This window comes from Dysidea avara, chromosome 4 (assembly GCF_963678975.1).
Source record: "Dysidea avara chromosome 4, odDysAvar1.4, whole genome shotgun sequence".
In the NCBI taxonomy this organism is placed as follows: Eukaryota; Metazoa; Porifera; class Demospongiae; order Dictyoceratida; family Dysideidae; genus Dysidea; species Dysidea avara.
The window spans coordinates 40456941-40471853 of record NC_089275.1 but is presented as its reverse complement, the minus strand read 5'-3'; the positions used below and the strand labels follow the sequence as shown (position 1 = coordinate 40471853).

Sequence of the window (14913 nt, the reverse complement as noted above, 5' to 3'; positions counted from 1 at the left end):
ATTGACAGGAAAAGCAAAAATTCAATTTCGCTCATAATAACTCTGCTCTGCCTATATGAAATGAGACAGTTTTTGCTATGGAAATACCCTCCACCTTCAGTAGTCCATAGGGTGTGGCACCAGGTGAAAAGATGTGAAATCCTAAGAAATGGTTGAGATGGGTTAATGGCAAAAAAAAATTAATAACAACAATTCAGGTGAATTTGGTGCCAAGCTTGGCCGCCACCTTGGATTTCACATCTTTAATTACCCTGGCTTTTTTGGGGCTGCACTCTTTTGTACAGCTTGGCTGTTTTAGATTACGTATACAGGTGCAATTTTGAATAATATGCAAATACACACATATTATGCAGTCCACTGCTTGCTTACTCGCTATTTCCAAAATTAGAGTGTTATATACTATGTACATCTGAGGAAACTGAAACCTGAATAAAGGAAAGAATAGTATTATACGTACAATATAGAACCATAATTATGCAGCAGTGAAAAAGAAGTAATAGTACTGCACATACGTATGTACGTCTGGCAGCTACAGTATAGCATGCATAATCCTCCACAATTATCACAACTGATCACATATGTATGGTAGCACAAAAATATTTGTTCTGCATATACTGGCACTATACAGCTATTATTGGCAATCTGTGAGGTATGCATAAAGCAGCAATATAGCTTTGATTAATGGTGGTACTTCTGAAGCAAACAGTAATGACCAGAGAACAGTACAGAATTATGTCTGTAGAAGTGTTTTGAGTAAGTATACATAGTGATATGCTTTAATAGCAAAAGTTTGTTTTGCAATCAAGACCCAATTACCAATAGCCTTCTATAACACTGATGTTACTTGATGGTGTTAAAGCAACAAAACAATGCTGTCTCTTAGGTGTATGATTCAACATTATCAGACAAATCACAAAGTCCCACAATACAACTAACACACATAAATTATATAATTATTGTGAAATACATACATGCAATAAGTAACCTACATTTTTTGCCGATTGTAATAACAAGCAATCAAAGTGATTACTCCACCAATAAAACAAATTACTCCAAGTATGGATGCCACAAAACGAAAATAATGTGTAGACGTATCTTCTGTTAGCAAAGAATATTCACCACACACTGGGGAACATGTTGAGCCACAAAAATGATCAAATTGGTTGGAACAAGAAAGGATTGGAGCACTTGTAAAAGTCAGACTTCCATCCTTAGTAAAACTCATACAATCTGGCATGATTCTTTTAAAGTAACCCTCTACTATTCTCCACTCAGTAGCACATTTGTTATCTCGAACTTCTTCACACTCTTCACTCAAGTCTATTGAAGAACTACTACCATTACACAATAGAAGTGTTGCATTACAGAAAAATGATAATGTATCACTGCCACACTGTGAAACACTACCCAAGGTGAAGGATAAATCGTAAATTAAGTATAGATCTAAAATGGTTGTTGAGTTTAAGTCAAAATCAGGTAAATCCATTATATCAATATTACACTGTTCAAGTAGATGATTAATCATGTGATAAGGATGATTTACCTATTAAGACATAGTTATTATAGCAATCTTGGAATAAGGATGATTTTTGTAATCATGTAATATGATTAGTAGGTTAAATGGCATGCCCCAAAATGCTGCCATTAACAATTGTTATATTGAAACAATAAAAATACAAAAGTCCTAGTGAAATTATAAAGTGTAAGGAACAAGTTGATGTTCTGTTGCTTCTAAAATAACCAGGTGCCCTGTTAATACTACATATCTCTTGTTGTAAGCATATAAAATAATTACTGAATTACAAATAACAAATTGCTTAATTACCACATTTTTGTTGCTAAGGAAGTGCAACTCAAACAAACTGCTTTATATCACAAACGACTCTCAAAACTATCTTCCTAAGGGTTTTATAGTTTGTCTATGGTGTTTTATGAAAATTCTCTCAACAAAGCCTTGGCTCTGCTCTTCATTTCATTAATGTATGAGAGGTAACATTAGTACAGGGTGCATGTATATAGTACCATAAACTTCCTTGCTGCACAAGTGCGAGTGTGGACAGACAAAGAAGCTGGCTGTGGGTGCACAACTGGTTTAAAAATTATGAATTTTAGTTTAAGCAAAGATCATAGAAATAAAAAAGTAAGAACTGTTTACAAAAGTGTCAAGTATGTAGCTAAGCTTTGTGTGTCCATGCACAGATTGATATACTCTGAATCCTTACTTCTATTGTATATAGCAGTCATGTTGATTTAGAGTAATATAATTTATATCAAAACAGCCAAGTTGTAAAAAAGGGTGCAGCCCCAAAAATCCGGGGTAAAAAGATGTGAGATCCAAGGTGGTGGCCAAGGCTTTGAGGGCTGCATGCTTTTTTAAAAGCTTGGCTGTTTTGGTATTCTTTTTGTATTTGTACACTCCAACAGCCAGCTTTGTATTGTCTTTTTTCTTTACTCCAGATATGAAGGCTGAACTCTCTACAGGTGACTTGTTTGTTTAGCTGAATTATCTACAGGCTAGGGTGACTTCTAATGTAGCCAAACACTCTACAAGGTGACTGGTTGTAGCTGAACTCTCTATATGGTGTTTAGCTGAACTATTTACAGGCTGTAACGTTTGTAGCTGAACTCTCTACAGGGTGACTTTATTGTAGCTGAACTCTATCTACACAGGGCGGCTTATAACAGAATTGAATTCTCTACAAGGACTTGTAACATAGCTGAATGTTATTTATTTCTTAGCTGACTGTTCTATTAGGGTGAATGCACTGTTGGAGTATTTCAATCTGGCACTCAGTCTTGCTATACACGTAGTTGGTCTTCGTATTATAACACATTGGCTTTAAACACAATTCTTCTAAATTACTGAAGGGCCTTTCTAAAATGATTAATCCATCTGTACACCAATTGTCAGCTCATTTCCATGAGTGATTTGTCAAGTAGGCATGGTAAGTAATCGTCCCTTTATTAGCAAATCTTGATCACGTAATTGTTACACATTGTTGATTTGTCGCTGTATCTTCATGGTATTTAGCTAGATTTCTTTCAAACCATGAAACAGGTATGATATATCACTTAATAAACTGCATCCATTGTAGCAAACAATTTATGTAAATTAATATGTACTGATCTATCATTTATCATTTTTGAAATGATACTGCCCTATCAATGGTATTTAATGATTATTTTAACTTAAATTATATTTGGGTGATACCCATCCTGCAATGATTCAGAATACCTTACTCTACATCTCCACCAAACTCCATGCTTTTATCACAAAAAGAATATTCCTCTTTATATTTGAGGCTTAACCGCTACACTATATAGCTTTGGTGTGCAGTGTTTAAAGATATAGAACTACTGTCCAGTAATTTATCATGCAAAATGAATCCATGCTATGCACATTGTGTAGTTATATCTAATCCAAAACAGCCTAGCTGTAAAAAAGTGTGAGGCCCTCAAAAAGGCTATGGTGAAAAAAGATTTGAAATCCAAGGTGCGGCCAAGAAATGGCTGTGGTGGTAGGTTAATGGTAAAAATTTTAATAACAACAATTCAGGTGAATTTTTGTGCCGCTTGATCTTGGCACAAAATTCACCTGAATTGTCGTTATTAAAATTTTTACCATTAACCTACCATCACAGCCATTTCTTGGCCGCCACCTTGGATTTCACATCTTTTTTCACCATAGCCTTTTTGAGGGCCGCACACTTTTTTTACAGCTTGGCTGTTTTGGATTAGATTTCATTTCTTTTTGTGTTTGTATACCCCAAAGCCGGCCATAGGCCGGCTTTGGGACTTTTTAACCTATCTTTTTTTCTTTACCACAGGAAGAAGAAAAGATGAAGTAGATGTACTTTAAATATTTTATCAGTAAATGTACAAATTATATATATTTAATACACATATTGATTACAGAAATCTCCATGGTGGTTTCTTTGTAACTGAACACTCTACAAGGTGACTTCTTCTAATTGCTCTCTCTACAGGGTGAATTGTTTGTAGCTGAACGATCTACAAGGTAACTCCTTCTAGCTGATCTCTCTACAGGGTGATTTGTTTGTAGCTGAATTCTGTACAGGTAATTATTTGCAGCTGAGCTCTTTACAGAATGGTTTCTTTGTACATGAACTCTCTACAAGGTAACTTCTTCTAACTGATCTTTCTACAGGGCAATTTGTTTGGGGCAGAATTTTATACAGGGTGATTTCTTTGCAGCTGAATTCTCTACATGGTGGTTTCTTTGCTCTACAAGGTAACTTCTTCTAGCTGATCTCCCTACAGGGTGATTTGTTTGTAGCTGAACGATCTACAAGGTAACTTCTTCTAGCTGATCTCTCCACAGGGTGATTTGTTTGTAGCTGAATTTTGTACAGGTGATTTGTTTGCAGCTGAGCTCTTTACAGAATGGTTTCTTTGTAGCTGAACTCTCTAAAAGGTAACTTCTTCTAACTGATCTTTCTACAGGGCAATTTGTTTGTGGCTGAATTTTCTACAGGGTGATTACTTTGCAGCTGAACTCTCTACATGGTGGTTTCTTTGTAGCTGAACTCTTTACAAGGTAATTTCTTCTAGCTGATCTCTCTACAGGGAGATTTGTTTGTAGCTGAATTATCTACAAGGTAACTTATTCTAGCTGATCTCTCTACAGGGTGATTTGTTCGTAGCTGAATTCTGTACAGGTGATTTGTTTGCAGCTGAGCTCTTTACAGAATGGTTTCTTTGTAGCTGAACTCTCTACAAGGTAACTTTTCTAGCTGATGTCTCTACAAGGTCACTAGTTTGTAGCTGAACTCTCTACATGGTGGTTTCTTTGTAACTGAACTTTCTACAAGGTGACTTCTTCTAGCTGATCTTTCTACAGGGTGATTTGTTTGTAGCTGAACTCTCTACAAGGTAAATTCTTCTAGCTAATCTCTAAACAGGGAGATTTGTTTGTAGCTGAACTCTCCACAGGTGATTTGTTTGAAGCTGAACTCTCTAAATGATGGTTTCTTTGTAGCTGAACTCTCTACAAGGTAACTTCTTCTAGCTGATCTCTCTACAGGGTGATTTGTTTGTAGCTGAATTCTGTATAGGTGATTTGTTTGCAACTGAGCTCTTTAAAGAATGGTTTCTTTGTAGCTGAACTCTCTACAAGGTAACTTCTTCTAGCTGATGTCTCTACAAGGTCACTAGTTTATAGTTGAGCTCTCTACATGGTCGTTTCTTTGTAACTGAACTCTCTACAATTGAGGTGACTTCTTCTAGCTGATCTTTCTACAGGTTGATTTGTTTGAAGCTGAACTCTCTACAAGGTAACTTCTTCTAGCTGATCTCTCTACAGGGAGATTTGTTTGTAGCTGAACTCTCTACATGATGGTTTCTTTGTAGCTGAACTCTCTGCAAGGTAACTTCTTCTATTGATCTCTCTACAGGGCGATTTGTTTGTAACTGAAATCTCTACATGGTGGTTTCTTTGTAGCTGAACTCTACAAGGTGATTTCTTCTAGTTGAACTATCTCTTTCCAAAGTTGCATGAACTCCCTACAAGGTAACTTCTTCTAGCTTATCTCTCTACAGGGTGACTTGTGTGTAGCTGATCTCTATACAGGTTTCTTGTTTCTAACTGATCTCTTGAATTCTCTTCAGGGTGACTGCTCTATTAGGATGACTGCTCTATTAGAGTATCTAGATCTGGCACTTGCTGCACCAAGTTGGATTTCATGTTATAACTCCGTGGATTTAAGTCTGATTCTTCTACACCATTGATGAGCCTTTCTAAGATGATTACTCCATCTGTACAACGATTTTGAAAGCATTACCCCAAGCGGTTTATCTGGTAGGCGTGGAAAGCAGTCGTTTTTTTTATTAGCTAATCTCGATTGTGTAATTGTTACACACTGTTGGTTTTTTCATTGTATCTTCCTGGTTTTTAGCTCGATTTCTTTCAAACCACAAAAGGTTTGAGTTTCAATAATTAACCTATTCACCCACTGATTTTCAGCTTTTTCCCATACGCGGTTTAACCTGTATAGGCGTGACAACATATTGGTGTTATTTTTCGTGAATAATCGCTCATAACTCTTTGCCTGCTCATCGTATTCCAGCCAAAGTCGGTACCGAGATGCGCCTTTATACCCCTTCTGTGTGCCAAATTTCAAAGCAATCGGATATAGCGTTCGCGTTTTATAGCAGTTTTTGTAAGTGTGCGAAAAGAGGAAGAAAAATGTAAAGAAAAAACGAAGAAACTAAGCCAATTTTTGAAGTCGCATATCTCGGGAACGCTTAAAGCGATTTCGCTCAAAATTGGAATGTGGAGTGCTGAAGTTGGAGGGAGTGTCCACAGAAAATATCGTCTTGTTTCATCAAGGCAGCACTGAGCTACGGAGGTGCGAAAATTCTATTTTCTTTCTTCCTGTCAATATACTCACGGGCGTTACGCGCCGGCTTCTTGGGCCGCACGACACACTACCGTGTGTCTTGATATAATGTTTTGATTGTAAGTCATTCCATTTGTATCAGTGGATTCATGGTTCCTATACCAGTGGGATAACTATCACTTACAGATTTAGGCCACACCAAGTCAAACCTTAGTTTCTGGTCACCCGCCCGCATGGTAAACCTGAAACCCTAGTTTATGAGGACTATTATTAATATTACAGGTGCTTAAGTGCACGTGACCCAGCAAGACACTTATTTTTTACTGCAAAAGATCGATATACTCTAATAGAGCATTCAGGGATTCCAATAGAGCAGTCACACTACTCTTAACTCTAATATTAGGTATATATTAGGTATATATGCCACACTAATAAAATGTTTCTAACTATAGCTAGTTTTGTCCTTGATTATATAGCTGTAATGTTCAGATTATAACTGTTACTAATGCTTCTGTAACCAAAGTAATTTCAGTAGCATTAACTACTAGTCCATGCAGATGGGCCATAGCTTTAACTTTATAATTCAAATGTAGTCCTCTAATGATTAGTCTAGTAACTTTAAATTCCTTATCACTGAACACTACAGGGGTATGGAAAGCCGGCAACATTCAGTGAGCTTAAACTTAAACTTTTCCATAACTAAAATTAGAATTGGCCAGTAGAAACCCTTATAGTTTAAACATTCCCAGATGATCACTAAAAAACAGTAGTCTGGAGCACTCAATGACTCAAAACTTTGACAGTTACTTTTCTCAAGGTTACTGAATAGAAGGCTGGAAACACATAGCTAGTGGGCTAAGACTTTACATTTGAATGAAGAATTTCTGATGTGAAAATAGAAGTTAAATTTCATTGTGTATCATGATCATTTGAACAACTTAGCTATAAGTCATAGTAATACTTTCCTGACATAGCTAATGAGACATTTATTTCACTTGGAAAGCATAAGTAGCTACATGAGCAAAACATTTCCTATAGTATATTCTAAATAAATAAATAAATATATACTTAAATGCTATACATCAGTGTATAGCTAGCCATGATCCATCAACAACTTTCCTAGTGCATTTTTTGCCGAAACACAACTACTTATGTTGTTGGTTAAGTACAAAATCAACATGAATTTGCTAAATTGAGCAAATAATAATACCATACAGTATATTGTCACAGTAGAGTCTATAGTCCTGAAGTCCTGATCATCCGCCCGCCCGCACCCATTTGTAGGCTTGGGAGTGACCAGAAACTAAGGTATGACTTGGAGTGGCCTTACTATAATATGTGTCTCTATGTGTTATGCTGTCTGTTTCCACTAGATAGCTTTATCTAGTACTAGCTTCATCCCAGGGGCACTTATATGCATTATAATAAATGTACTTTTTGCATAAAATATAGCAATGTGCTGATTTTGATTCATTAAAATATCGAAAGTCTCTCAGCCCAGACCCCTGCTTCTGGTAACTCAATACTGCTGTTGGAATCCCCTTCAACAAATCCTGGCTACGCCCCTGTGTCTATATACAAAAAAGCACAATTGGATAGCATACAGAGAGGTTAAAAAGCAATTAAGAGAATGCCAGAAGGCTCGATCATGATAAATATGTATCAAATATAATTAACCCTGACAACAAGTCGAAAGAAGTGAGCAGTGTGGAATAACTTCATTAAAGAAAAACAATCAAGCGGCTACAGATAATCAAGCCATGGTCAATATTTTGAACGATCAGTTTACATCTATCTTCACTATTGATAATGACTGCAGAGAGCAAATACCAGCACTTAAGGTACCTCCTTGTCCAACTATACAACCTATTCATATTGAGACTGCACATTCTTATCTGAACTAGATCCCCACAAGGCCTCTGGCCTTGATAACATACCAACAAGATTGTGTAAAAGAACTATATAATAATGTTGCTCTATAGTCATTGCTCCTATTTTTAATGCATCTTCACCAGACAAAAATTACTCATTGACTGGAAGTTTGCTTCAGTGGTACCTGTCATAACCTGTGTAAAGATTCTTGTATTGATCCTTCTAATTACAGACCATATCATGCGTATGTTGTAAATATTTTTGAACACATTATTTCTTCTACTATATATATATATATATATATATATATATATATATATCTAAACATGCAACTTTTCACAACATCATATGCAAAGAACAACATGGATATAGGAAAATTGCTCATGTGAAACACAGATACTGGAGGCCATCAATGATTTAGTAAATCAATGACATTAGCCAATGGTATACAAACTGACTTATTATTTCTCTAAAGCATTTGACAGTTTCTCATCAAAGACTATTGTACAAACTCTCACATTATGGCATCAATTGGACCTTTGTTTAATTGGATTAAGGACTATTATCTAATAGACAACATAAAGTTATCTTGGATGGTGCTTCCAGCAGTTCCTCACGAGTTATGTCAGGAGTACCTCAGGGTTCTGTCTTGGGGCCCTTACTATTTTTGCTTTACATAAATCATTAATGATTTATACTGACAGAAATATCTTCTACCATTAGGCTCTATGTTGATGATGTTATCTACAGACCTATTGTTTTTACTGATGATGTGCTCCTGCTTCAACATAATCTAGGGATATTGTCACAATGGACTAAGGACTGGTTAATGTCTTTTAATCTATCAAAATGCGAGCATCTGCTCATAACAAATAAACATTCACCTATCTTATCTGACTAGCTATTATACATTTAATGGCTTTATCATTAACAAGGTAAGTTCCAGCAAATATCTTGGAGTCACTATTACTATAACCTAAGTTGGAGTAAAATGTTGTGAACAAAGCAAACTCAGTCCGAGGTTTTCTCCAAAGAAATCTAAGGCAATGTTCAACATCAGTGAAATCAAAAGCTTACTTAGCATTTGTTAGGCCAATAGTGGAATATGCATCTGTAATTAATTTGATCCCCCTATTCAATTGCATTGGAAAAGGAACAGTGTAAAGCTGCCTGATTTGTGTGTAATGATTTTTCATCAACTTATTCAAGTGCATCATCAGTGCTTTCTGAACTAAATTGCATGGAGTTCATTGGAAGACAGACAGATCCAATCAAGACTTATTATGTTTTACAAATTTCTAAATGAGTAGACTTTAATCACTATCTGCACCCATCTGGAACTAAAACTCTAGGTCACCAACAAAAGTTTAGACAACTTCAAAAAATGATAAACTCATATCATCATTATTTCTGCCAGCCACCATAAGCGAATGATCTCTTTGCCAAGAGATGTAGTTGATTCTTCTAGTCTAGATGAGTTCATAAACAAATTTTACATGCACACATACACTCATATTCGAGTTTTGTGCATCATTAATTAATAAAGGTCAAGATCAAACAGGTGGGCGCGGCTGGAGACGAGACTGCCCTTCCGTATGAGTACTGACGGGTTCATTAGCAAGCGCCGCCCGCCAGATACGAAGAATAGGCATTGGGGTTGGCGACGAGACTAGCGAGAAGACTATCCTCTGACAAATTAAAGCCATGAGTGGTGCAGGTCTACAACAACCTTGTAAGCGGTAACTATAGCAAATGAATGCAGCTAATTAACATTGTCATTGAAGTTTACGTGTAGCTGCATTTACAGGCATCAGCTTCCCTGCACAACAAAACAACCACGGCTCCACTGCATGCATTAGTAGCTAGCTACCAGCTAGTTTAGCTATGATTCTTTACTTTCAGTTTAGTTAAGCCAAGCTCTCAGACTGTATTAGACAACATATTAAAGAAATTACAGCATGAGCTGGCTAGTTACTTGTTATGAAGTATGCACAAAATGTACTTGTTTGCTTTTAGCTATTATAAAGGTGATTCACCATAGCTGCGAATTTATCATAGTTACAGAATAAATGTAGGTATGTTGTTCCATGCATTCTTTGATTGGTTTTACTAAAATGATTGCTGATGAACCTGCATGTTGTCGATACATTCATGGTAGCTATATAATCTTTATATTTGTTTATTTACTATCAACTTTACTGGTTAGCTTGGCACTGAAGGACAAACACAGTCTATACGTATTGGCAGCATGTAGTGGCTGATGCATGTATATCCTAATAGAGCAAACTGAAACTCCCAAAATGTACAACCTGCTTTACAAGATTCTGCTCAGCCTCATCATTAAGGCCGGCTTGTGACTTGTGTTATTTGTCTTGTTTTTCATGCCCTAGTTGATATCACTTTGGCTTTTTGCAATGCTTTGTGTCTATTTTGACTGTACATATTATATTACACATGTTTCAATATTTGAGTATATAATTATGTTTCCAAGCTATAACACTTTTAATTGATAAATGTATGTATGTATGTGTGTGTGTGTGTGTGTGTGTGTGCATGTGTGAGCTTAGCCAAGTGGTTAGGGCATCTACCTGGTGATCAAAAGGTCCCAGGTTCCATTCCTGGTTATGCCACTTTGGTGTTGTTGTTGTTGTTGTTTCCTTGAGCAAGAAACTATACTCACATTGCTCCAGTCTACCCAGCTGTTAATGGGGACCTGGTGTCAACTGGGGAAGCAGCCCACCCAGCTGTAACATCAATGGGTACCTGGAATTAACTGGGGAAGCAAATACCCAACTGTCCTTGTCTCGCTTAGCAGTGTTGAGGCCGTTGTGGAACCTTGGGTTTAGTGGCCTCTCTTCCTGAGACCTCCTGTGGGTTACTATCCCTGCCCCAGAAGGATTTGCCTGCACAAGGCTCAAACGCCTGAGTGGTGCACAGGCATCCCAGTCTTGGTTCGCTGGGCGGCAATAGCTGTGCTTCGTATGGCTGCCATAGGCTTTGCTTGTGTGTGTGTGGTGTGTCTGTGTCTGTGTGTGTTGGTAGTGCGCATGTGTATGTGTATGAAGTGTGTTTATTCTGTGTGGATGTGCATGTAATGTGTGACCAGTATGCATTGTACATGTGATAATTACTTTGCGGTGATTCTAAACCACACTGCTATCTTAATTTGGAATTGGCATTTCCTGTAATTCTATATGGGGTACTTTCTTTTGGTTTTTCCCTTTATGTAATGTGGTCAGTTTTGTTATATACATACATAGGTTTCATTCATTTGTATTTCAGGTATTTATATGAATAAGAATAATTTTAATAATTACCTGAGATTAATAGTGTGCAACTTGGTTTGCACTGAATACATAGCACACAAAATGGCTCAAAAATGCAATATAATTGTGATCTATGTACCACAGTTGCAATTAATCTTATATAAACATAATGGTCATTCTTCAGTAGCTAATGTATTTTGTGCATGAAATCGTGGTGCACATAGATGTACTTTACTATTAAATTTTTAACAGTGTGTTACACAATTAGAACAATAAAATAACACTTTTTGAGCATGAATTTGTACAGACCTATGCCAGTATAATACATACTTGTGTGTAACAAGACCGTTTTTGGTAATAGCAACTGCAACACTAGTGGAGGGTGCAGTAGTGATCCATCAAATTTCAAATAGTAAGTGGCTCATGTTAAATGCTACTGTAGATTAGCATTACCGTTATAAATGTATAATTTTTAGAGGAGGCTTATCCAGAAATGAGAGACCTCAACAGATATGTCACAAAGTATGCCAAAGACTGGAGAAACATTGGCTTAGAATTGGGATTACAGCTTGGTGTGCTTGATAACATTGAAGCAAATGATCAACAAGTAGAGAAATGCCTTCAAAAAATGCTAGACAAGTGGCTGAGATCAAACCCGAATGCCACATGGAAAATACTGGAAGTTGCTCTTACCAATGCAAGCAGACTCCAACTAGGACTTGACCCAGTAGATGATGTGTATGGTAAGCATTATTAAAACCAATGCATGAATAAAACTTGGCAGTATGTACTATAATGTACCGATTAAAGCATGTGATTAATGAGGGTGAGTAGTTCTTTCACTTATTAGGTGAATACATATATTCTCAGCCCTTGGTCAATGTCAGAAAATCCCTCATAGCTGTGGTACGAATATACTGCTCTGCAACACTCTTTAGTTTGCATGATATATATAGCCTGACTAGAAGTAGTGAAAATCAAAAGGCCAAAAAATCAGGAAAATTTTGGCGTAGAAAATTCTTTCTGCTAAAATTTCAATGTAACATATTTTCATCACTGGCATAATCAATGAAATATTTTTGATGGAATTTATGTTAAAATTCATTTTTTGCACATTTGGATAAAGTAACTATTAAACCTTCTTGCTGTAAAGTTCACACCCAAAGCTTCTTTTCCTAGGAGATAGCTATGCATGATTATATCAAACCATGTAGCAGGTTTTACATGCGTGGGACAGCAATTAACTTACAAATTGTTTGTTCAGGTTATGGAATAGATAAAACTAAGAGTAATGATACTAGTTGTTTAATCGAAGAAAAGGTCCAAGAACACCTCATTTAACTATCAGACATCTTTTTTTATATATTTTAGATGGTGGGAATGCAAATATTTGTAAACAAAGTCATTTGTCACCGATTCACACTTAATTACTCACAGAACTACAATAAAAGTTAGTTTGTAATATATTAGACAGTAAATTGGCCATATCTCTGGAATGCTTCATTGACAAGATATCAAACTGAAATTTGAACACAAGATAGATAAACATCCAGTGCTTCATTTTAGCTAAAAAGAGAAAAATGACCAATGTGCAGAAAAGGAGTTTCCAAAATTGGGTCACACATTTGCATGCGTAAATTATTCGTATAATTAAAAATAGTTCATCGTTTGTTGTAAGCCAGCAACAAAAAATTTTTGATGACGAATTTTTCATGATTTCCAGTATGCATGATCAAATCTATTTCCTGGATAGGAGACCCTATATACAAAGAAAAAGAGTAATATGTGACCATTGATAATATTATCTATGTTTGACCATGTAAGATTACTACACCATCAACACATTCAGTGGAATATAGTGATATCTTAATATTCAGAGTCACACATTCTGACCTGTAAAACAAATACAAAATTGAAAGAGAAATTAGTAAACAAAGGTAAATCCATCAAGATGATGTGTGGATTTTTATGTACAGCAGTATCCCCTACTATGAATTAGGAAGTGATGTCAAAAATCAAGCATGTTGCTTTAGCATTTATTGATATACACTGGTTTGAATTTGTCAGTCAATCAATCAGTCACTCATTAGTTAGTCAACTAATCAGTCAGTATAATAAAATATTCAAAAATTTGCAGAAGCATTTTAAGTCATACTAAAGGCACATTTGGATTTGATATTACACTTTGAAGGTATCATTAGGCTGGCTTTTAGTCAATAATTTTTCTTGGGAAAGGGCAAATCTTTATAATCCCTACTGTGCTGTACAGTTCTTTGTTCTAAAAACTCGTTCAATGAATAAAGAATATTGATATTTGTTGACAGCAATATCAGTAATTAGAAGTAACAAGAAATAGTCAATTTAGTCCAATCTTCTGCTAGCTGCTGTATCTTCAGCCTGGCTGTACTGAGTCCTATCCTTCTCTAATCTCTATTCTGCTACAACAAGAAAAAGCCTATTACTCAAAGAACCATTCAAATTTCAAACAACACTCTTACCACTGGCTATAGACAGATTGAATTCCTGTTCAAAAGGTTCTTTTATTCTATCTGTTGACCTGTCATATGACATCACTTTTGTAGGTTCTAGGTCATTTTATAAGGTTTCATCTACACATGTTGATGATTCAGTTTCTGTAAACAACTTTTAATGTTACCCTCTTCTTCAGTACTACTGTACTCTGTATGATATATCTAGCTTTTCAGTATACATATTATAACACTTTGAATCATTGTTTTAACACAAACATGTAAAAGTGAGAAGAGTGGTTTGGGTTAGTGAAGTCACACTTCCCTATAACATTACTTATAGTATACATACTTCAGGCTATTATGGATGCAAAATTTATTTTCTTTATGTAGTTCATGACCTGCCATCTCCACAACCACAGCCACCAAGACAAACAATAACACCTAAGGATCAGTTGGATGCAATTTTAAAAGCTGGTAAATTTGTTTTAAACATGTTTGGTTAGTTTGGATGTGCGTGTGTGTTTGATAGTACCGCAGGTACATGATCTGAACAAAATTGTCCGTCCAAGATTCAAGCATACTGGAAAGATGTTGCCTATGCTTTACGTTATAAGATTGCAGAGGTAGAAAGTATAGAAGCAAAGCACAAGGAAGATCCAAAGAAATGCTGCACAGAACTGTTTACAGATTGGCTGAATACAAACCATGGTTCTACTCCTAAAACTTGGAAGACACTACTTGATGCAATTAAGGATGTAGAGAACTTAGCACGAGCTAGAGAAGATATTCGTAAGGAACTACAGCAAGGACTGGCTTAGTGATAGGACAAATTACTGTGTGTAGGGCTTTTTGGCATAAACACAATAACACCAGTTTTTTTGTTGCTATTTACATATTGTATAGTTGTGTAATTTTTCTATTGTTATTCAGTTGATCATTATTAAA

At 36.0% G+C, this 14913-nt stretch overlaps 1 protein-coding gene across 1 annotated transcript; it reads left to right on the top strand.

Moving 5' to 3' along the window:
• The first annotated feature begins 9850 nt into the window (after positions 1–9850).
• On the top strand, positions 9851–14913 carry LOC136252135 (uncharacterized). Its single transcript, XM_066044522.1, has 5 exons — positions 9851–9963; positions 11859–11909; positions 11974–12240; positions 14359–14442; positions 14498–14913. The coding sequence occupies exons 1-5, from the start codon at positions 9936–9938 to the stop codon at positions 14593–14595; spliced, it is 528 nt and encodes a 175-aa protein (XP_065900594.1). The 5' UTR covers positions 9851–9935; the 3' UTR covers positions 14596–14913.

What these genes read in the sequence shown, in the direction of transcription:
- LOC136252135 (XM_066044522.1), top strand. Translation starts at nt 9,936, where the DNA reads ATGAGTGGTGCAGGTCTACAACAACCTT. An exon ending in GATCCATCAAATTTCAAATA is followed by an intron (nt 11,910 to 11,973) that starts GTAAGTGGCTCA and finishes TATAATTTTTAG; the next exon opens with AGGAGGCTTATCCAGAAATG. An exon ending in CCCAGTAGATGATGTGTATG is followed by an intron (nt 12,241 to 14,358) that starts GTAAGCATTATT and finishes TTCTTTATGTAG; the next exon opens with TTCATGACCTGCCATCTCCA.